Source organism: Ursus americanus, chromosome 5, assembly GCF_024610735.1.
Source record: "Ursus americanus isolate L20-20 chromosome 5, mUrsAme1.1.p, whole genome shotgun sequence".
Taxonomy (NCBI): domain Eukaryota; kingdom Metazoa; phylum Chordata; class Mammalia; order Carnivora; family Ursidae; genus Ursus; species Ursus americanus.
Window position 1 is genome coordinate 77079038 of NC_142131.1, and position 23358 is coordinate 77102395.

The 23358-nt window shown below is 52.0% G+C and overlaps 1 protein-coding gene across 2 annotated transcripts in view; it reads left to right on the plus strand.

The window, feature by feature from the left end:
* The window catches only part of RUFY1 (RUN and FYVE domain containing 1), a 60523-nt gene extending 39014 nt beyond the window's left edge, over positions 1-21509 (plus strand). The window contains exons 12-18 of one of the 2 annotated variants that reach the window (XM_045794973.2): positions 11920-12017; positions 13602-13721; positions 14366-14495; positions 16524-16618; positions 18504-18552; positions 19847-19924; positions 21039-21509. In XM_045794973.2, coding sequence (XP_045650929.1) covers positions 11920-12017; positions 13602-13721; positions 14366-14495; positions 16524-16618; positions 18504-18552; positions 19847-19924; positions 21039-21185 — 717 coding nt within the window. In that variant the 3' untranslated portion in view covers positions 21186-21509. The remainder of the gene's footprint in view (positions 1-11919; positions 12018-13601; positions 13722-14365; positions 14496-16523; positions 16619-18503; positions 18553-19846; positions 19925-21038) is intronic. The other variant, XM_045794974.2, reaches the window with a different exon arrangement.
* The last annotated feature ends 1849 nt before the right edge of the window (positions 21510-23358 follow it).

Here is a 23358-nt window from a genome sequence, read left to right on the forward strand (position 1 = left end):
CACGTGTCTGTGGGCTGTCTGGATGTCTTCTGTAGGAAAACACCCATTCGGGTCCTCTGTCCATTGTTAATCAGATTATTTTTTGCTGTTGTTTGTTGTAGGCGTTCTTTGTATATTGTGGATACTAACCCCTGATCAGACATCTCATTTACAAATGTCTTCTCCCATTCAGGAGGTTACCATTTCGTTTTCTTGATGGTTTCCTTCAGTGTGCAAAAACCTTTTAGTTTGATGTTGTCCCAGGAGTTTATTTTTACTTTTGTTTCCCTTGCCAGAAAAATGTTGCTAAGGCCAGTGTCCCAAGAGATAACAATCTGTGCTTTCTTTTAGGAGTTTTATGGTTTCAAGTCTCACATTTAGGTCTTTAATCCATTTGAGTTTATTTTTGTGTGTGGTGTATAAATGTGGTCCGGTTTCATTCTTTTCCACGTAGCTGTCCAGTTTTCTCAACACCGTTTGTTGAAGAGACTGTCTTTTCCCTGTCTTATATTCCTGTCTCCTTTGTCATAGATTAATTGACCATCTGAGCTTGGGTTTACTCCTGGGCTCTCATCCTGCTCCATCGGTCTGGGCGTCCGTTTTTGTACAAGTACCGTACTGTTCTGATTACTACAGCTTTGTGGTACAGCTCGAACTCTAGGATTGTGATGTCTCCAGCTTTGTTCATTCTCAAAATTGCTTTGGTTATTTGGGGTCCTTTGTGGTTTCATACAAATTTTAAGGATTATTTGTTCTAGTTCTGTGAAATATACTGTTGGTATTTTGATAGGGATTGCATTGAATCTGTAGATTGCTTTGGATAGTATGGATTTTTTTTTTTTTAAGATTTTTAATTTATTTATTTGACAGAGATAGAGACAGCCAGCGAGAGAGGGAACACAAGCAGGGGGAGTGGGAGAGGAAGAAGCAGGCTCATAGCGGAAGAGCCTGATGTGGGGCTCGATCCCATAACGCCGGGATCACGCCCTGAGCTGAAGGCAGACGCTTAACCGCTGTGCCACCCAGGCGCCCCTCCTTTTATTTCTTTTTGTTGGCTAATTATTGTGGCTAGGACGTCCAGTCCTATGTTGAATAAAAGTGAGGAGAGTGGAAATCCTTGTGTTATTCCTGACCTTAGAGGAAAAGCTCTCAGTGTTTCCCCAGGGAGCCTGATGCTAGCTGTGGGTCTATCATATATGGCCTTGATGATGTTGAGGTATGTTCCATCTGCACCTGCTTTGTTGAGAGTTCTCATCACAAATGAATATTATATTTTGTCACATATTTTTTCTGCATCTGTTAAGATGCTCATACGGTTTTTACCCTTCATTGTTAATATGTTGTGTCACGTTGAGTGATTTGCAGATATTGGGCCAGCCCTGCATCCTGGAACAAATCCCATTTGACCATGGGGAATGATCCTTCTAATGGATCGTTGCATTCAGTTCACCAGTATTTTGTTGAGGACTTTGCTTCATCAGGGATGTTGACCTGTAGTTTTCTCTATAGTGCCTTTGTTCTGGTTTTGGTATCCGGGCACGGCTGGCCTCATAGAATGAATTTGGAAGTTTTCCTTTCTCTTCTCTCTTTTTGGAATAGTTTGAGGAGGTTAAGTATTAACTCTGTTTAAATAAATATTTAGTAGAATTCCTGGGAAGCCATCTGGTCCTGGACTCTTGTTTGTTGGGGGTTTTTTGATTACAAATTAAGCTTCACCACTAGAAACTTCTTATTTCTTCCTGGTTCAGTCTGGAAGATCATAGGTCTCTAGGAATTTATCCATTCCTTTTAGGTTGTCCAGTGTGTTGGCCTAGGGTTTTTCATAGCCTTATCTTACAGTCCTTGATATTTCCGTGGTGTCAGTTGTTACTTTTCCTCGTTCATTTCTGTATTTATTTGAGCCCTCTCTCTTTTTCTTGCTGAGTCTGGCTAAAAGTTAATCAGTTTTGTTTATCTTTTCAAACAACCAGCTCCCGGTTTCATATGATCTTTTCTATTCTATTGTCTTTTTAGTCTCATTTCACTTGTATCCCCTCTTACCGTTATTATTTCCTTCCTTGTACTGACTTCGGGCTTTTGCTCTTCTTTTTCTAGCTACGTTAGGTATAAGGTTAGATTGTTTCTGTGAGATTTTTCTTGTTCCAGAGGGAGGCCTATATCACTATAAACTTCCTTCTTAGAACTGCTTTTGCTGCATCCCAAAGATTTTGGACCATTGTGTTTCCATTTTCATTTGTCTCCAGGTACTTTTTTAAATTTCTCGTTTGTGTTTCTTCTGTGTTTCTTTTTTCCTGTAATTGATTTCAAGTTACATACTACTGTGGTGGAGAAAGATGCTTGATACGATTTCAGTGTTCTTAGATTTATCGAGACTCCTTTTATGGACTTACATGTGATCTGTTCTGGAGAACGTCCCACGTGCGCTTGAAGAGAATGCGTATTCTGCTGCTTTAGGATGGAATGTTCCGTATGGATCTTTGAAGTCACCTGCTCCAGTGTGTCAGTCAAAGCCTCTGTTTCCTTACAGATTTTCTGCCTAGATGATCTATCCATTGATGTAAGTGGGGTGTTAAAGTCCCGTCTTAATTGTATTACTGTCAGTGTCTATCTTAACGTGAAAAGTTGCTTTATGTATTTAGGTGCTCTGGTGTTGGGTGCACAGATATTTACAATTGTTACGTCTTCTTGCTGGATCGATCCCTTTATCATTACATAATGCTGTTTTGTCTGACGTAGGTACTCTACCCCAGTTTTGGGTTTTTTGGTCTCCATTTGCGTGCAATATGTTTTTCTATCCCTTCCTTCGCTTTCAGTGTGTATATTTTTAGGTCTGAAGTAAATCTCTTGGAGGTAGCATATAGATGGGTCTTGTTTTTTTTATCTGTCACCCTATGTCTTTTGACTGGAACATCTGGACCATTTACATTTAACGTTATTACTGACTGGGCGCCTGGGTAGTTCAGTCAGTTGAGCGTCCGACTCTTGGTTTCCACTCAGGTCACGATCTCAGGGTCGTGAGATCAAACCCCGCATTGGGCTGCACGCTCAGCACAGAGTCTACTTGAGATTCTTTCCCCCTCTCACTCCCTCCCTTTCTGCTCCTCCCCCCTGCTTGCACACACGCACTCAAGCCCATGCTCTCTCGCTCTCTCTCAAATAAATAAAATATTTAAAAGTTTCTACCGATAGGGGTACTTGGGTGGCTCAGTCAGTTAAGTGTCCATGTCTTCTTGATTTCAGCTCAGGTCATAATCTCAGGGTCATGAGAATGAGCCCCAAGTAGCTTTCCCTGCTCAGCAGGGAGTCTGCTTTGCTCCCACTGCTCCTCCTCTCGCCTGCACACTTGCACATGCGCGCATGCCCCCTCACGCTCTCTCTCAAATAAATAAAACTTAAAAAAAATAAAGGGGTGGCTCCGTCAGTTAAGTGGCTGACTTCAGCTTACGTCATGACCCGGGGACCTGGGATCAAGCCTCGTGTTGGGCTTCCCTGCTCAGCAGGGAGTCTGCTTCTCCCTCTGCCCCTCACCCGGCTCATGCACACGCACGCTCTCTCTCTCAAAATCGTAAATACATTTATTAATTAATGAATAAAGTTATTACTGACAGGTGTGTACTTATTGCCTTTTTGTTCATTGTTTCCTGGTTGTTTTTGTAGTTCATCTCCATTCCTTGTCTTGCCCTCTTCCCTTGTGATTGATGGCTTTCTGTAGTGGTGTGCTTAGATTCCTTTCTCTACTTTTCGTGTATCTGTTGTAGGTTTTGATTTGTGGTTACCGTGAGGTTCATATATAACGTGCTGCGTATATAACAGTTTATATTAAGTTGATGGTCTCTTAAGTTTGAACACATTCTAAAAGCACTACAGGGGCTCCGGGGAGGCTCAGATGGTTGGGCATCTGCCTTCAGCTCGGGTCATGATCTCCAGGTCCTGGGATTGAGCTCCGCGTTGGGCTCCTGGCGCAGTGAGGAGTCGTCTTCTCCCTCTCCCTCTGCCTCTCCCCCTGCTTGTGCTCTCTCTGTTTCTCTCTCTCTCGTAAATGAATAAATAAAATCTTTAAAAAAAAAAAAGAATGGGATCATAGGATCATAGGATGTACGTGTGCATGTATGTATGTATTAAAAGCTCACTCAGTGTGAGCTTTTAATACATACATACATACATACATATATACATAAATAGGAGCACCTGGGTGGCTCAGTCGTTAAGCGTCTGCCTTCGGCTCAGGTCATGATCCCAGGGTTCTGGAATTGAGCCCTGCTTCGGGCTCCTTGCTCAGCAGGAAGCCTGCTTCTCCCTCTCCTACTCTTCCTGCTTGTGTTCCCTCTCTCTGTGTGTCTTTCTCTGTCAAATAAAATATTTTTTAAAAAATTGATAAATAAAAGCACTACATTTTGGGGGCGCCTGGGTGACTCAGTTAAGCGTCTGCCTTCAGCTCAGGGCATAATCCCAGGGTCCTGGGATCAAGTCCTGCATCTGGCTCCCTGCTCAGTGGGGAGCCTGCTTCTCCCTCTCCCTCTGTTCTTCCCCAGTTTGTGTGTGTGTGCACGCACTGTCTCTCTTTAATAAATGCACTACATTTTTACCCTCTTTTTATGTAGATGATGTCATATTTTATATTTTTTTGTTTTGTATATTCCTTAACTTGTTTTCGATAGAATTGATTTCCTGTTTTTACCCTTATTAGCTTTCTAAGTGATTGCTCTACTACCTTTATTTTATGTTTGCTTTTACAAGTGAAGTTTTTCCCTTTCATGATTTTCTTACTGTAGTTATGGCCTCCTCTTTTCCACTAAAGAAGCCCCTTTAATATGTCTTGTAAGGCTGGTTTAGGGATGATGAACTCCTCTCACTTTTGTCTGGGAAACTCTCTCTCTCGTACCAGGCAGAGTACTCTTGATCATAGGATTCTTCCTTTCAGTGCTTTGATAACATTATGCCTCTCCCTTTTGGCCTGCAAAGTTTCTGCTGAAAAATCCACTGATGACCTTATGGGGTTTCCCTTGTATGCAACTATTTACCTTTCTCTTGCTGCGTTCAAGATTCTCTCTTTATCTTTAATCTTTGCCGTTTTTATTATAGTGTGTCACGGTATAGACCTCCATTGCTTCAGCTTGTTTGGGGCTCTCTGTGCTTCCTGGACCTGGATGTCTGTTTCCTTCCCCCAGGTTAGGTTAGGAAGTTTTCAGCTATTAATTCTTCAAATAAGTTTTCTGCCCCCTTTTCTCTGTCTTCTCCCTCTGGGATATCTATAATGCGGATACTAGCATGCCCGATGCTGTCCCAAATGTTCCTTAACCTGTCCTCTTTGTTTTCTTGCACTCGTTTTTCTTTTTACTTTCCATCTTCCATCTGTCTTCCAGATCGCTGATCCAGATCTCCTGCATCCTCTGATACACTGTCGATTCTCTCTGGTGTATTTTTCATTTCAATTCTTGTGTTCTTCAATTCTTGGTTCTTTTTTATAATTTCTCTTTGTTGAAGTTCTTACTGAGTTCATCCACTTATCTGTAAGTCCAGTGAACATCTTTACAACTTTTTTTTTTTTTTTTTTTTACTATTTATTTATTTATTTATTTGGGAGAGTGTGCACACAAGCTGGGCGGGGAGGAGAGGGGAAGAGGCAGAGGGAGAAGCAGACTCCCTGCCAGTCAGGGAGTCTGGTGCAGGGCTCGATCCCAGGACCCTGAGACCATGACCTGAGCTGAAGGCAGATGCTCAACTGACTGACCCACCCAGACGCCCCCTTTGTGACCATCACTTTGAACTCTTTATCCCGTAGATTACTTACCTTCGTTTGATTTAGTTCTTTTTCTAAAGTTTTATCTTGTTCTTTCGTTTGGAGCACGTTCCTTTGTTTCCTCTTCTGTTTGACTTTGTATTAGAACAGCTGCCTCTCCTAGTCTTAAAGGAGTGAGTGGCCTCGTGTAGGACCGCGCCCTGTGTAGACTGCATGTACCTGGTGTCTTTGGCTGGAGCTGTATGTAGCAGGCACATGCTGGGGTTCCCAGGGCACGCCATGGAAGTCTGGAGCTGAGGGGGGCATGGGCCAGGGGGTCCCAGGGTGCTCCACATGGGGTGGAGGGCCTGGTGGGATAGCTGAAGTGGGCTGACCTGGGGGTGGAGGGGTCCTAGGGTGCTCTGGGCAGTAGGTGTCCTGGCAAGTCATGTAGAGCTGAAGCAGGGGTGGGCCTGGGGTGTCCCAAGGTGCTTTGCACCCATACTGTGTTGGCAAGACAGCCGGAGCCGGAGCAGGCACCATCCGGGGTTCCGATGTGTGCTGCACTGGGTCCGCCTTGGTGGGACAGCTGGAGCTTGGGTGGGCTCAGACGGGAGGGCCACCTCAGGGGGATGCCTGGGGCTGATGAGAGCCAGGGAAGTGGGGCTTACTGAGGTGTCAGGCCGGCTAGAATGGCCAGACCGCGCTCCTGTCTGTGCTGTCAGGGTGGAGGGGGACCACGAGCAGTGGTCTTCACCAGCACCTCCACCGCCAGGGAGCATTCCGGCAACTCCCCCGGCGCCTGGCAGACGTTCTGGGTGTCGTTCACCCACAGCCTAGCTGCTGCTTTAAACTGCAGCTTCTTCCCGTGCCGCAGGGCGGGCACATCTGCACGCAACCCCGGCAGGGCCGTCCCGCCCCACTACACACGCAGCGTCAGGTGCGGGTTCCCATCCTAACTGCCTTCTCCTCTCCTCCTTCTCTGTGTGGTCCCTCCGTTCTTAGGGGGAGTCACGGTACGCGTAGGTGTAGGTTTGGGGTGTCTGTGGAGGAGGAGCGTTCAGGGTCTTCCTGCGTCACCGTCGTAGGCCCTCCCCTTGTCCCGTCCTTGTAGAGGAGCAGTAGGTCCGTGTGTAGTCTGAATACTCGTCCCTTCCTGGGTCACCTGTGTGGATCTCCTCTGCTCTCTTCTCTGGTATCCTTGGGTCCTTATTGTTTGGTGTAGTCAAGTGTGCCGACTTTTCATGATAGGGGCTGCGGTTTGGGGATTTTAAGAAGCCCTTTCTCAAGCCTAGGTGTCAGAGACATTCTACACTAGTTTTATGCACCTGACACAGTTAGGTCTTTAATGTCTGGAGTTCAGCTTCTTTTACAGCTTTACCGAGGGATCCAGGTGTGGTTTTCTCCATATAGGTAGCCACTTCAAAACCAGTCCACTCTTTTCTCATGCCTATGTGGGGCCACCCTGACTGTATATCAGGTTCCTACAGAAGACCTCTCTTCTGTTTGTCTCTGAGTTACCTAATCCCCATAGCTTTTTTTTTTAAGATTTTATTTATTTATTCGACAGAGAGGCAGCGAGAGAGGGAACACAAGCAGGGGGAGTGGGAGAGGAAGAAGCAGGCTCCTAGCGGAGGAGCCTGATGTGGGGCTCGATCCCACAATGCCGGGATCACGCCCTGAGCCGAAGGCAGTTGCTTAATGGCTGAGCCACCAGGACACCCCCCTAATCCCCACAGCTTTGTAGCGTATTTTATGTCTGTTCTGTGGCTGTAACAAAGCACCACAGACCGAGTGACTCGACGGAGCTTCATTGTCTCGCAGTCTGGAGGCCAGGAGGCTGAGCCTGGGCGTCAGCGCAGCTGCTCTCCTCCGAGGGCCGTGAGGAAGGCCGCAGCGTCCTCGTCTGCTAGCGCCTGGTAGTTGCCAGCCGCCGTTGGCGCTCCGTCACTTGCCGTGCTCCCCGTGTGCATGACCGTGTCCAGCTTTCACCCTGTGATAAGGACACAGGTGGTACCAAATTAAGGGCCCACCCTGCTCCACTTTGACCTCATCTTTACTAATTATGTCTGCAGCGGCCCACTTCCCAAATAAGGTCACGTTGTGTGGTACGAGGGGTTAGGACTTCACATAGGGACTTGGGAGGGATGGAGCTCAACCCATTACAGAGCTCAAGGCTGCCCTTCTTGCCCCCTATTTCTTCCCCTCTTTTGAAGATTGACTTTTCTATTTGTAAACCTTTATTCTTGATAAGAAAATTTAGAACAGATTATAAAGTTCCTTTTAGAAATCCAGCTGAGGGGCACCTGGGTGGCTCGGTTGAGCATCTGACTCTTGGTTTCTGCTCAGGTCATGATCTTAGGGTCATGGGATCGAGCCCCACACTTGGCGGGGAGTCTGCTTAGGATTCTCTCTCTCACTGTACCCCTCCCCCACTTGCACTCACACACTCTCTCTAAAATCTTTAAAAAAATTTTTTTAGGGGCACCTGGGTGGCTCAGTTGTTAAGTGTCTTCCTTCGGCTCAGGGCATGATCCCGGGCGTTCTGGGATCGAGCCCCACATCAGGCTTCTCCACTAGGAGCCTGCCTCTTCCTCTCCCACTCCCCCTGCTTGTGCTCCCTCTCTCGCTGGCTGGCTGTCTCTGTCAAATAAATAAATAAAACCTTTAAAAAATAAAAAATAAAAATCCAGCTGAACTGAGCTGGGATCGAGCCCCAGGCCGGGGCAGTATGAGCAGCGGGGGCAGGTAGGACTGGAGCAGAGCCCAGGATCGAGGTGGGAGGTCCCAGGCTGAATTTATTTAAAAAAAAAAAAAAAATCCAACGGAATTTCGTAAATGGAGATTACATTGGATTTATAGGTTAACTTGAGAAAAAATTGACCTCTCTAGTGTATAAAGTCATTCCATCCAAGAGCAATGGGGTAGATTTTCATTTAGTCAGATATTCGTTTTTCTCTTTTTTTGTCCCTTTCTTTGGGTAAGAGTCTTGCATTTTCTCTGGGCGAGTTCCTGGGTTATAGTGCTTGTTGCTCAAGTGACTGGTGCCTTATTTTGGCTTCATCATCTGGTTAAGTCTTATTGGTAGAGAAGAGCTCGTGTGTTTTCACGCCTGATCTTCGGTCAGCAGCTTGCTCACCACCAAGGGCTGACAGTTCCTCTCTTGATCCTCTTGGCTTTAGGTGTAATTGATCATATCATTGGCAAATAGAGTTTAATTTCTTTACCCTCAATTTTTTTTTTTCTTAGAGCATTGCCGGGCTTTCCAAGACTGTATTACACAGTAGAAGAAATAATGAGCAAACTTGTGGTCCTGCTCTTAAAAGAATTGCATCTAAAAGTTTCTCCATTAGCTATAATGCTTGCTCGATGTTTGCTCTGTGATCCTCAGTGAGTTAAGGAAGATAACTTGTGTTTCTTGTGTGCTTAGAAGTTTTATTATGGGGGCGCCTGGGTGGCACAGCAGTTAGGTGTTTGCCTTCAGCTCAGGGCGTGATCCCAGCGTTATGGGATCGAGCCCCACATCAGGCTCCTCTGCTATGAGCCTGCTTCTTCCTCTCCCACTCCCCCTGCTTGTGTTCCCTCTCTCGCTGGCTGTCTCTATCTCTGTCGAATAAATAAATAAAATCTTTAAAAAAAAAAAAGAAGTTTTATTATGAATGAGTGTTGAATTTATTAAATTTTTTTTTCTATATTGTATCTATTTTGTTTTTCCAAGGTTTTATTTATTTGAGAGAAAGAGAGAGCACAAGCAGGGGGAGTGGCAGAGGGAGAGGGAGAAGCAGGCTCCCCGCTGATGGAGCCTGATGTAGGGCTCGATCCCAGGACCCTGGGATCGTGACCTGAGCCAAAGGCAGACGCGTAAGTGAGCCACCCAAGAGCCCCCACTCTATCTATTTTGATAGTCATGTTCTTTTTTTTCCTTTATTTGTGTCATAGTTTATATTGATTAACATTCCTGGAATCCTACTTGACTGTGATGTATTTCCATATCCTCTTGATGCCGTTGACTAATATTTTATATATAATGTGTGTGTTTATATTTGAGATGGACCTCCAGTTATCTTTCCTCTTACTAACCTTATTTGCCCTCAGAATCAAGTTTGGGCTGGAATCGTAAGCATTCGTGCTCTCTTGAAGCTCTCTTTCTCTGGAGTAATCCATGCAAGATAGCAAGCCTCTGTTCTCAAGAAGTTTTGAGAACCCACCCATGGTATAGGAGTCACCTAGGTCTGAGGCTTTGGGGGCAGAGTGACTTTGATGCCCATTGCAATTTCTTAAATGCTTATTTGTGCTTTCTGTTTCTTCTCAGGACAATTTTGGTATATTTCTTCCAAAACATATCTTGTTCAGGTTCTCAAATGTTTTAGCTCATAGTTGTTTATAATTGTCTTTTACGAGTTTTTAAATCTCTTTCATGCATGATTTTCTTACTTGCATTTTCTGTTTTCTGTATTCCTTCTTACCAGAAGTGTGTCTTCTCTAATCATCTTTTCAAAGAACCACCTTTTTTCCTAATACCCTGTATAGTCTGTTCCGTGTTTCATTGATTTGTACCCTTACTAATTCTTCCTGATTTCTTTGGGTTTGCTCTGTAGTTCATTTTCAGCTGCTAAAATGCATGCTTAGCTCATCTGTTTTATCGTTTTTATTGTTATTATTTCATAAAAAATGTTATTTGGGGGCGCCTGGCTGGCTCAGTCAGTAGAGCGTGTGACTCCCGATCTCGGGGTCGTGAGTTCGTGCCCCACCCTGGGGGCAGAGTTTACTTAAAAAAATAGAAATAAATAACAGGGGCGCCTGGGTGGCTCAGGCGGTCAAGCGTCTGCCTGCAGCTCGGCTCATGGTCCCGGGGTCCTGGGATCGAGCCCTGCATCGGGCTCCCTGCTCAGCGGGGAGTCTGCTTCTCCCTCTGCCGCCCCCCACTCGTGCTCACTCACTCTCTCTCTCAAGTGAATAAATAAAATCTTTAAAAAAATAAAAATAAATAACAAAAATGTAATTTGAAGCTAAAAATTGCCCACAAGTGCTGCCTTCGCTGCGGCCCTCCAGTTTTGACAAGAGCATAGCATCGAAGTCTGTTTCCCACATCTGAGTATCTCTGAAACCTACATGCATCTGACAGTCGGTTGCCTGACGTGTTCCCGGTAGCAGGTTTTTCTTTCGTAGTGGTGTGTAAAATTAACACACATCTTACACTCAGTGCGTTTTCAGTACCATACGATATTGGACAGTGTTTTCACTAGCTTTTACCTCTGAGTTTTTCACAGTTCTTCCTCTGGTTTATATTTTTGGCTCAGTAGCTTTAGTAATAGGCCATTTAGTTTTGTTTCCAAGGTATGAGGTGTTTTTAGTCATTCTTTTGTTGTTAATGTCTAATTGTATCATTAAGGTCCAAGAATATAGTCTGTATGTTATTCTTGGGAATTTATTAGGACTTCCTTCGGTCTTCAGTCTTTCTGCATTCTTTTATTTTAATTTATTTTTTTGAAGATTTGATTTGTTTGACAGAGAGAGACAGTGAGAGAGGGAATACAAGCAGGGGGAGTGGGAGAGGGAGAAGCAGGGAGCCCGATGAGGGCTTGATCCCAGGACTCTGGGATCAGGACCTGAGCCGACGGCAGACGCTTAGCGACTGAGCCACCCAGGGGCCCATGTATCCTTTAATTTTAAAAGTGTCTCTTGTAGACACACAGGAACATGGTGTATTTTGCCCCCCCCCGCCCCCGGTCCGCCGCCATCTGGTCCTTCAGTACCTGCTCTGGTTCAAAGCCTGGATTCAGAAGTCATATAGTCGTGGGCGTGACCATGCTGCCCCATTCACGCATGCTAGTCTCCACCCCGGCGCTGTCTCTGAGCCTCCCTTTGCCTAGAGAAGGGGGACTCACCACCCCTGCCGGGGCAGGAGAACTCGCACATGTGCCGGGCACGTGGGAACAGCTCAGTAACGTTGTCAGATCCCACTCTGAAGTTCTTTTTGAAAAGGAACGTGGACCTTTTGTAGAGGAAAGGCTCATTACTTCCTTCTGGGTCTTTCTGTTGATAAAGCTGGGAACTTCAACCCAGTTTGTCTTCCGGCGCTGTGGGGAAGAGCAGCAGTGAATGAAATGTTCCTAAACGTGCTGGGAAAGTACAGGGTGAAATCGGACCCGCTCTTAATCCCGAGCAGGCACGGCGGTGAGGGGGTGGCAGAGTGTGACCCCTTTTCCTTGCCTTGGCAGAATGCGGAGAGCTGTTTACAGCAGAAGAATGAAGCCATCACATCTTTTGAAGAAAAGAACAACCAAGTTATGTCCAGCATGAAACAGATGGAAGAAAGGTAATCAGCAACCCCCCCCCCCCGCCCCCAGCACACACTCCCTAGGAGATGGGGACATTTTCTGGACCTGGAGTCTCTCTCTAAAGTACAGATGACTTGGGATGATGGTCCTTTGGGATCCTGGTCTTGTTGAAGGGGGCTGATACCCAGCCTTGTCTAAGTGTGTGTTCCCTTAATCAGCCTTTGGGTTCCTGTATCACAGTGTCTTCTCAGGGTCAGACCGATAGGGTGAGCTCCTTATCACAGCCACATTTACCCATCAGTCAGTGGTGGATCACAAGAGAGTCTGAAAACACACTCACGAATGTGGCAGCTGATTTTCTTACAAAGGTGCAAAGGCAGTTCAGTGGAGCAAGGAAAGTCTTTTTAATAAATGATGTTGGAGCAATCAGACATCCATAAGCAAAAAAATGAATCTCAACCTATACCTCATACCTCATATAAAAATTAACTGGAAATGGATCACAGTCTAAATGGAAAACTTAAAATTTCTAACTTTTAGAAGAAGACATAGGAAAAAATCTTTGTGGCTTTGGGTTAGTCAAAGAGGTCTTAGATGTGACATGAAAGCCTGGGGTCCATGGCAGAAAATTTTGATAAATTGGACTTTATCAAAACGTAAAAAACCTTTGTTCTATGAAAGACACAGTTAAGAGAATAAAAAGACACGTTACAGGTGGGGAGAAAATTTGCAGATCACATAACTGACAAAGTACTTGTATCAGAATGTACAAAGAACTCTCAAAACTCCACAAACAATCCAATTTAAAAATGGACAAAAGGCTTGAGCAGACACTTCACCAGAGAGGATATACGGATGGCAAACCAGCACACAAAAAACTGCTCAGTGTCACTAGCCAGCAGGGGGCTGCGTGTTACAGTCACAGTGAGGGGCCGCGGCGCACCTGTTAGAACAGCTAAATACTTTTTAGTGACAGCACTGAGTGCCGACAAGACTCGGGAGTGACTAGAACTGCCCTGCCTTACTGGTGGGGATGCCAGATGACACCCGCCATGGAGAACAGTCTCTTAAAGCTGAACATCCCCTTCCCCTGTGACCCCACAGACCCACTCCCGGGTATGTGCCCAAGAGAAGTGGAGACTAATGGTCACACAAAAACCCGTTCGCAAATGTTTAGGGCAGGGCTGTTCATGTAATTGCCAAAACTAGAAGTGAGTGCGAGGTCTTTCATCCGGTGAGGGAGAAACAAACCGTCAGCCTGTACCGTGAAACCATCCTGGGCCGTGGCAAGGAACGGGCCATGGATTCGCAAGCCCGGAGTGAGGTCAGATACTGAGCTGAGCGAAAAAAGCCAGGCGCAAAAGGTTATAGGAGGAATTAAGACAAGGCCATGGTATCGGAGAGCACATCAGTGGTCGGTCACCAGGGTTTAGGGGTGACTCCAGAGGGCCGCACTGGGGAGCTTTCCCCGGTGACGGAGCGGTGGCTACACGGGTCTATACGCGAGCTCAAAGCCGTTTCACTGTGTGTCTATTTAAAACCCAAGCCACAAGAAAGTGAACAGGTGCTGCGCGCGGGCTGGAGGACAGCTCCTTTCTCACGCGGGCCTGGCTCTCGTGCAGGTTGCAGCTGTCGGAGAGGGCGCGGCAGGGGGCGGAGGAGCGCAGCCGCAAGCTGCAGCACGAGCTGGGCGGCCGGACGTGCGCGCTGCAGCAGCAGCTCTCGCAGCTGCATGAGCAGTGGTAGGCGGGGCCGGGGGCGGGGCCGGGGGCGGGGCCGGGCGCTCCCGACTGGACGCTGCCCGTGTCCTTCCGAGTTTACCCCTGCGAGGCTGGAATCAGGCCCAGTGATGAGAAATGCCAGTGTCCCCCTTTCACGAGTGAGCGCGTTGGTTCAGGGGGTTCGGGAATGTCCCAGGGCCACTCAGCTGGTGAGAGGAGGAGTGCGGTGGCTTTTACCCTTCCCCCCTGCCCCCGACACACCTCCCCCCCCCCCCCCCCCCCCGCGTCCTTCAGTGGGAGCTGGCTCTGGGTTGGAAAAAGCACGTGTTTCAGTCTCTCCTCTCAGGTCTCTGCCTGGTAGAGGATCCCACTCGTGTGGTCCTAAGTGTTTGGGGCTCTTTTCCTTTCTGTCCGCTCGCGTGCTGTCAAGTGCATGCCTGCCCTGCTTGCCCTGGTGGGGACCTGGTCTTCCCTCTGGAGGGGCAGGTAGCCCTGCCGGAGCAGGAGCCTGGGCTCCCTGCTCTGGTGACGGCTTTAGGTGCCCGTGTGGCACTTCTGATTCCTGTGAACTCCCCAGTTCCTGTGCAGAGAATTGGGTTAGAGATTGTGCTTCGTCCATGCACCTCTTCCTCTGAGACTAACTCAAGTTCGTTTTGGGAAAACAGCTCGAGTCTAGAGAAAGAGTTGAAATCAGAAAAAGAGCAAAGACAGGCCCTTCAGCGAGAATTACAGCAGGAGAAAGACACTTCTTCTCTACTCCGAGCCGAGCTCCAGCAAGTGGAGGGATTAACAAAGGTAAGGCAGCCGTCCCAGGGAGGAAAGAGCTGCTGGGCAGCTGCTGGCATCTCCAGGAGCCTCTGCTCGAGGCGGCTGATGCGCGCACAGCGGCCACTCAGGGAGCGGTGCTGTGGGGAGAACAAAACAGGGAGACGTCCGGCAGTGGCGGTGGTAGTCCGGGAAGCGTGCCAGGGAGGCTGATTCATTCGTATGACGAGCGAGGGTCAGCCATGCAGAGAGGCGAGCGAAGACCCTCTCAGGCAGACCGCAGGAAGCATGGGGGTCTGTTGTGGTGGAGGAGCAGAGAGCGGGGTCATGGGCAGAGCAGGGTCGTGGCGAGCAGAGGAAGGAGGCGTTGGAGCTGCGGCCTCGGGTGGGCAGACCAATCGCAGGCCCCCAAAGCTGCACAAAGGGATACTGAGCGCAGTAGGAAGCTGGCGGATCCGTTTTGTTTTAGGACTAGCTACTGTGTGGGAACGGGCGGGCGATGGGGGGGCTTGCAAGAGAGGAAGCAGTAAACACCAACACTTTCCAACAAGTGCCAGTCCACACCTTCTCCTCCGAGTGGCTTGGCCACTCTGCCCAGGGTATCCTGGTTCCCTGGAACCATCTGGTCCTGCTCCCGGGCCAGCCCTGGGAAGCCAAGCAAACCAGAACCCTCCATTTCCCCTAGACGAGACTCGAGCCTCGTCTCTCCCTGGAGTCACCTTTTTCCTCTGGGGAAGCCGAGGCCTGGATCCTGTGGCGAAGCTTCAGAGAGTGCGAGGAGGTTGGGGTGCCAGAGTGACATCTTGTTCTGCTTGCAGAACTAGACCTCTCCATGACCGTAAGGCAGGCTACGAGGTTCCCCTGTGATAAAACCTCCAGCCATCTCCCCCGAAGGCAGGATGTCCCCACAGCGCTGGTGGGAGCTGGCTGCAGCCTGGGTTGCAAGGGGGTGTCTCTGGCCTCCGCAGCTTCTCCCGCCGGGACCGGCACACCATCCACACACCTGCCTTAGCAGAGGGTCCATGGGGATTTCGTTGTGTTGAACATGGTGACGGGTACTGCTGCACAGTCAGATGAGCCCGCAAAAGCCCTTTGATCTCTGTTGGAAAGTGTCTAAGAGCCCCCCCGCCGGGGGAGCCCACTGGGCCAGGGGTGGGGGCCGCTGGGGAAGGGAGAGGTTCATCAAGAGCCTCTCAGGCTATAAGAGGGGAGAAGAAGTAGTGGAGGGCAGAAGAGGACTTCCAGAAAGTTCTTCATCTTGCCCCCTTTATTCCACTTCAGAATACTTTGGTCTAAGATTTGAACTGCACACCTTCCTGCACCCCACCTGCACTTACGTATATATACAAGAAACAGAACATGTCTAACGTCGTCAGGGTGCCCTTGTGACCCTGTGTCACCAGGCGCTGGGGCAGAAGGCCCAGGGGCAGCTGGGAGGGACGTGCCCACCACTCAGGCCTCACCCCTGCTGCTACCCGTCGTCAGCCCTGAACCCCAAGTCACTGTCCTGGGTTTTTGTCGGGGCCCTCGCCAGCCTGGGTCAAGGGCGCCAGCCCTGGATAACTGTGGTTTTTGGTGTGTGAGCGTCACTCCCTACACGCGCACATGCTCTCAGTGCGTGAGATCCCGCGTCCTGGCCTTGGTCAGCCTTGGTTGTTCATTCTCCGGAAACTGAGACCAGCCCTTGCCAAAAAACCGTGTATTCAAATGAGCCTTTGCTGTGCGGGTGTCCCCACTTCCGGGTAAGGCTCATCTGCGCCTGTTTAGAGGCAGTTCTCTGTGTTTAAACAGCCTTTTAGTAGCAGCTCAGGTGGGCAAGGCCTTGCTCGCCCTGTGCGGGTGACGGCTTGCACGTAGCTGCTCTGTCGCACGTCACTGTCCCCGCGGCAGGTGCGCATTCTGGAGAAGCAGGCTAGTGAGAAGCCAGCCATGAAATCACCCCAGCTGGAATGAGATGAGCACAACAAAACTGCTTTTTGCTCTTGAAAAACGTGCTGACCTGCTTGTCGCTGCGATGACGTGAGTGTGTCAGGCCTCTCTCTGGCTGGTCCGCTCTAGGAGCTGCGGGAGCTCCGGGACGAGAAGGCGGAGTTGCAGAAGGTTTGCGAAGAGCAGGAACAAGCCCTCCAGGAAATGGGCCTGCACCTCAGCCAGTAAGAAGCCCGCCCCCCTCCCCCACCAGGCCTGCCCCGCTGCCCCCAGAGTCACACCAGCCTGCCCGCCAGGCCCCAGACCACGTCCTGCTGTCCGGGGAGGGGAGGGCCGGGCGGGAGGCCTGCTGGGTGTTCGAGGGCGACCCCCCAGGAAGTCCGGCCTCGGAGACAGCGCCGATGTAACTGCTGCATTAGGGAATCCCTTCCAGTGAGCCCTCCTGTTCACTAGCTCAGCCCCAAGCGAGCCAGGGGGGCGGCGGGGGGGGGGGCTGCTCCCGTGGCCTGAGGATTCCACCTGCCGGAGCAGCAGCACGGTCGCCACCTCCCTCTCTGGATAGTCACGCCCACCAGCATCTGTGTCTGGCCTGCGGGAGCACAGACCTTACTACCTCTGTCTCCTCTTTGACCTGCCAACCCCCCCCCCCCCGCTGTGTCGCAGTCCAGCCAGGTTGCTCTGGCCCCAACCTGGCCCGTCTGATAAGTCACACTGCGGTTTGTAGAATGTGTTCATTTGTGTGATGATTGTATTCTCAGAGCCACTGGGGAGCTTTAGTCTCCCTAGGAGTCAGGACTCCTGGTTGCAGAGAGACAGAAATCCAACTCGGACTGTCTCAGGCCAAAAAAGCCATCGGAGTCTGTCTCTCCCTGTACCTCTGCCATCCTGTCCGGTGCTCCCTCGCCGGTGGCTCCGGCCCCCCACCAGAGTCCTATTCTGGCGCCTGCCCCAAGCACGGCAACCAGGGAGATGGGGGCCCCGGGGGAGCCTGTGACCAGACAAGGTCCAGAGATGGGGACCCGCTAGAAACACACTGCAGGAGGGCGCGTGTCAAGTCGTGGGGGTTGCTGCATCAAGGGCGCTTCCTTGGTGCTTTCTCCCTCGCTCCCTTCCTCTTCCCTCCATCTTGCAAGCCGGGTGACAGAACAGGGCTCCCCTCAGATCCCTGCACCAGCTAGACACAGCTGCCTGGCCAGCTTCTCTCTCTGGGCCACATCCGCATCGTTCCCAAGTTGTGTTTCCCAGGGACGTGCTCGCACATTCGGGCTGCCGTCTCAACCTGGGGTCCCCAGGTGTCTCCCCCTGGGCAGCTTCTGGTCCTGTCTGGCTGCAGGCCTGTCCCTGAGCTGCTCGGGCGTGATGAACGCCCTGATTACTCGGTTTCCCAGTCTCGTCTGTGTCTCAGAGCCCTGCCACTTTGGCACTTCAGTTAATCCAGTGACAGTTCAGGCTAATCTCAGCTTTTAAGAAAGGGCTCAGAACCCCACCCAGCCTGCCATTACAAATACATACCGTTTCATCATATCTGGGGTCATTCTGCCAGTGTAGGCCATGTTCAGGCCCGTCTTCTTTGTGGATGACCGAGAAACTGTTCTTCCCCTAACAAGGATGGAGCAAGAATAAGTGAGCCAGTCCTCTGAGCAGGACTGTTCTAGAGGGAGCAGGCAGCAGGAAAAGGGCCGGGGTCCCTGCAGATTCGGGTGCCTGCCGTGGGGAGTCCCCGCACCCCCATTCAGGCACATGTCCCATGCAGGAATGGTTGCCCAGAGAAGCCAGAAACCGGACATCTAGGAAATTATCCCCAATTTTTAAATGCTTGCAACTACTTCAAAGTCTTCTGAACCCTTGCAGGCTCAGCAGTCTGTTCTTGGGCCACGTTCGGTCCACAGGCTCCGCCTCAGAGTGCGGCAGACGTGAGCCAACACGATGAGGGGACTCTGGGATGACAGAAGCGGAAAGCGTGTTCTGGAACAACTCCTGTGTGGGGCTGCTCTCTCCTCAGCCCTGTGTCCCTCCCAAAGCCAGACAGACAGTGGCTGTGGGCTTGCTGAGTTTGAGAGCCTTGCAGGGCTATACGTCATCTTCATCTTTTTTTTTTCTTTTTTTAAGGTCAAAGCTCAAGATGGAAGACATCAAAGAAGTAAACAAGGCACTTAAGGTACTGGACTGTTGCCGTTACTAGCCTCGGCCTCGCCGCCCCGGCTCAGCTCCTGCTAGAGCCCTGTGCGCTCCTCAGCGCGGCCCGGGGATGGGTGCCTCGGGTAGGCAGCAGGCCCAGCCTGCAGCCTTGGTCCTGATTCGGGCCCCTCAGCTGGCCGCTCTAGTCGGGTAACTGGCCTGGATCCCAGCTGCCCAGAGACCCGGGGAGTTGGAAATAGGGAGCGTGAGACCTCTGCCTGCAGTGAGGGGCCCGAGGCCACCCTGAACCCGGCGCTGTTTCCAGACCATCTCGGGGAGGGCCAAGGGATGCTTGCCACCCAAGGGGAGTGGGGACACGTGGACCAGCGACCCTGTATGGGCCAGACGGGAGGAGAGGCAGTTCAGGAAGGGACAGCCCACCTGGGACAGGCGAGCCCACCCTCCGCCAGATTGGAGATCCTAGCGCTCTCCTGGTCGGAGGCGAACTGTCCCAGCCGCTCACAGCAGCTCAGACGTGTACTCAGCGGCACTGGCCTCCCCTCCCTTGTACATGGAAAGTTCCCTGAATGGAACCGCTGTGAGCGGCTTGTCTTTCACCACCCCAGCCCTACCCAGATGTGTTGGACAGCGACAGCCCCACAGGGACGAGCTACTGGGCATCTCGCTGCAGCTCCTAAGGCCCCTCTGTCCCCGGGAAGGTGATGGCCACCAGATGTGAAGGAGCCAGAAAAGCTTATCAGGCCTTTGGCCCCTTGGAGTGCTCAGTTCTTCAGCTGAGTCAACGGCACATCCTCGTTTTCCTTTAGAAAGATCTGCAGAAAGGCAGCTGTAAGCCTCAGATCCCACCTCCCCACACTGTTCTGAGGGTTGGGGGCTTAGCACGCAGACAAGGGCTTCCCATCCCCCCGGTGCATTGCTTTCTGTCCCTCAGCAGGGACCCACCGTGGCAGATCTGTCTGGTGTGGCTGGCGGGGCCGGCCCCTCACCCTCTTGCCAGGTCAGCTGGGAGACGCTGCGGAGCAGGTCTCCGCCACGGTCAGGTTGCAAGCATCAGATCCGGGCTCTGGTTACTGGAGTCTCGGGTTGACGGGAAGCCGGGGAACCTGACTGGAGTCCCGAGGTGACCTGCAGGGGCCGGGAAGCCCGGAGGCGGAGGGCAGGCAGTCCGCGGCACCTGAGCTCCAGCCGTGGCCACTCTAGTGGGAGGAGGCAGTCCCTCAAAGGAAACCCTCCAAAGGCACTGATGTTGGGCGGTCAGAACACAGCTACGGGTCCGTCAGAGCCAAGCCAAGCCTGTGGTCTTTCCCCCGCAGGGCCATACGTGGCTGAAGGATGATGAAGCAACGCACTGTAAGCAGTGTGAAAAGGAGTTCTCCATCTCCCGGAGAAAGGTACGTGGGGTGGCCCTGCACCAGCTCCCACAGGGGCTTCGCTTCCACTGTTCCCGGTGGCGCTTGCTGGTGTGCTGGCCCACGCACATGCTTCCCAGCTTGTCCCCACCCGTCCTTTCAAGGACTGGCAGATTTCTTTGGGAGCTGGGGCTGCCCGCGTACAGAACGCTACGTGAGTGTATCATCCAAAGTTCACTGTAAGCAACAGGACCAAGATCTGGCTCGATGAGGCAGAAACAGTCTGTAGAGAACCTGTGGTTAGCGGGGCGCAGGACAGGCATCCACACAGCACCTAAAGCTCCCTGGCGATCTGGGAGGGCCCGTGCCCCAGGGACTCTGCCTCTGCGGGTGCATAGCCTGCCTTCAGGTTCCAGAACGGGAGGTCCTGCACCCCGGCCTTTGGTTGATGGGACTTTGATGGCCCCATTGGGCAGGACAGGGGCAGAACACAGATCCCTGGCAGAATTGGAAACTTGTACAGCCCACAGACGTACCCCACCCACCACCGTGCGGCTGTGCATTCTCCCGCCCCCGTCTCATCAGGCCTCTGTGGAAAAGAGGGAACGCTCCCCACTCCTGGTCAGTGCCTCGCAGTAGGTTCAGAGGTGAGAACCGCCCTCCCGAGGCTGCCCTTGAGATCGGGCTCGTGCACGAGGCCTGCTGGAGGCTGGGGCCTCACCGTCCCCACCCCTGAATGGCCTGGCCAAGGTCCAGCCTGATGGAGGCAGGCCAGTCGGCAGAAGCTACGCGGATGCTTGTCCCGCCCCGTGCCGGGGGCATAGGCAGCTCCCAGACTCCGTGGGGAGGGGCTGGCTAAAGAAACCTTGAGTTTCCATGAGGCGCACAGATGACGGGAAACGAAACGGGGCTCTTTGTGGGGCCGACGAGCAACTCCAATAAGACGCGCTCTAAGAAGGGCCTCAGTCCCACCAGCACACACCCTCCACCCCCACTCTGGGCTTAGAGGACCAGACACGGAAGCCAGGTCGGGGCCCCTTCTGAAGGGACACCTGCTTCTGGGGGAGGGAGTCTAAGCCGTTAGGCACACTTGCAAAGGTGCGCAGCCCGGCAACAAAGCGCGGCCCGCCTTGACCGCCTCTCTCGTGTCCCCCAGCACCACTGCCGCCACTGCGGCCACATCTTCTGCAACTCGTGCTCCAGCAACGAGCTGGCCCTGCCGTCCTACCCCAGGCCGGTGCGCGTGTGCGACAGCTGCCACACGCTGCTCCTGCAGCGCTGCTCCTCCTCCACGGGCGACTGACTGGCGCTCGGAATGCAGCGTGCCCCCCGGGGAGGCGCACCCCCAGGGTGTCTGCGGTGGACCTGTCCGGATCGAAACTCCTCCTCCTCCTCCTCCTCCCTTGGCTACGTCACTGGCTTTGGCTCAGATGTAACTTCATGATTTTGCTACTGTCATTTTTCACTTTTTGCAAAATGACGCGGTTTTACAGCAGTTGTACTGGTGTAGTGAGCTCCCAGTTCCTCTCCCCCCGCACTGTGCCTTCCCTACTTCCGTCGAGAGATTGGCCACGTCACACCCTTGTGAATCTGTCTCTAGACCTGCAATAAAATCCTTTATTTTTCACTCTGCTGCAGAAAATGCGGGCGTCCCAGGCGTCGGCCTCAGAGCCACCCCCGGGTCAGGACCAGGACTAAAGACCCTTGGGGAGGTGAGGGTCAGGGCGCCTGCTGGGGTCCAGCACAGGCTGGGCCCTGCCCCGGGAGCGGAGGACCGGGCCATGATCTCCACCGGCAGGCCCAGAGGAAGTGACCTTCCCCCGTCACCAAAGCTCAGGTGTTCTTTACGCAGCAGGAAGCTGACACACGATGATACAGAGGTGGACCTGGGGGATTCCGGGTGGAGACACCTGTGGGAAGCACCTGCCAGGCAGTCATTTTTTAATTTCCCAAGCAGTGCTAGGACAGGTGCTCTTGTCACCTGTGAAGACAGACTCTGCGCATGCTCACCCCCACCCCAACAGGGGTCCATGGTCTCCCACATTCAGGTGGAGGAACCAAAACTAGTGCCGTAGTACTGCCCAGACTAGTCAGTCCATCCATTTGCGGAGCCCTCAGTGGACCCCCCCCCTTGCTCACCGCCCGGTCCCCACCACCCCCCGTCCCTCCGGCCTGCTTCCTTGCCCAGCCACTGCTGGAGGCCCTGGCTCCCTCCTTCGTGGGCTCTAACCCTGCAGAAGGGCCTCCCACCCGGGCTCCGATTCCACATCTGCCGCTCCCCTAAATCCGTCCGTTATATGAATGGGAACCTGGGCAACTCGGGCGAGGTTAGGTCCCAGGGTCTGCGGGCCCAGCTCCAAAGCCACGTTCCTTCCAGGAACTATGGCAGCGAGAGCAGCTGCCAGGGGGCCCCCCGCCCCTTGTGCCACTTCCTCCAAGCGGCTTTTTAAATCTCACCCAGAGACCCAGAAATGCTTACACGCTGCCGCACTGCCCCCAACTGGCCTAGCAGGAAAGATCGGTACCTTGTTTGCAATGCACCCCATTTGGACTGCAGCTTGCCGGGGGGGGGGGGGGAGCCTTAGGCGTGTCACTGCACCTCTGGGCCTTAGCGCTCATCTGCACACACAAAAGGAACGTTCTGACAGCTCTGCAAGTAGGATGTTCCCACTACCGCGCGGCCCTCAGTGCTCTTCCTCACATCCTAACCGAGTTTCTTTTCCCCACCTCCCTTCCCCAGCCACAAGCAACAGATAGTCCACAGGCATTATTCACCCAGGATCCCGGTGCCAGTTAGCAGTATTTAGCTGCGTGAGACAGACTCCTCTCCTCACACATCAGAGGTGCCCCTGAACTGTGGGGCCCTCCGGCGGTGGTCTGGCAACCTTCCTGACCTGGACTAGGGACCACCGATGGCTAGAGCAGTGCTGCTCAAGCTGACACGCACAGGTACCTTTACCAGGAACAGGGCAAGGCGATCACATTAGAACGCCAACTCCCAACAGCACCTGGACGTTCTGGTCCCCGCTACCAAGTGCCCAGGTGGTTCTGATGCGAGGTTCCCAAGCACCAGAATGGCCCGAGACTCACTTTGCAAAAGCCAAATGGTTCTGCATTCTCCTAGCCCTCCTCCCCACCGTTCTAGTTACAGTCCCTGCTCTTCCTCCAACTGGCCTTCTCTCAACACGTGTTCCTTACGTGAAACAAGGTGGCTGAAGGACCCAGGGAAGGCACCCTCCTGGGGCCTTCTTGACAGTCGGTTCCACTCCCAAGATGCTAGGGGCAGAACCAGGTCTCTAACACAGCTGAAGACCAAATGCTCAGAACTGCCTCCCCTGAAAGCTATTTCTCTAAACCAGACCAGCCAGAGGATGCTTTCATACCCCAGCCTGACGGCAGACCTCTCCCCTCCACCCTGTGGGAGGGCACCAGCCAGCAGGGGTGCACCCAGTCCTCACGGAGGGCAGGCAGCACAC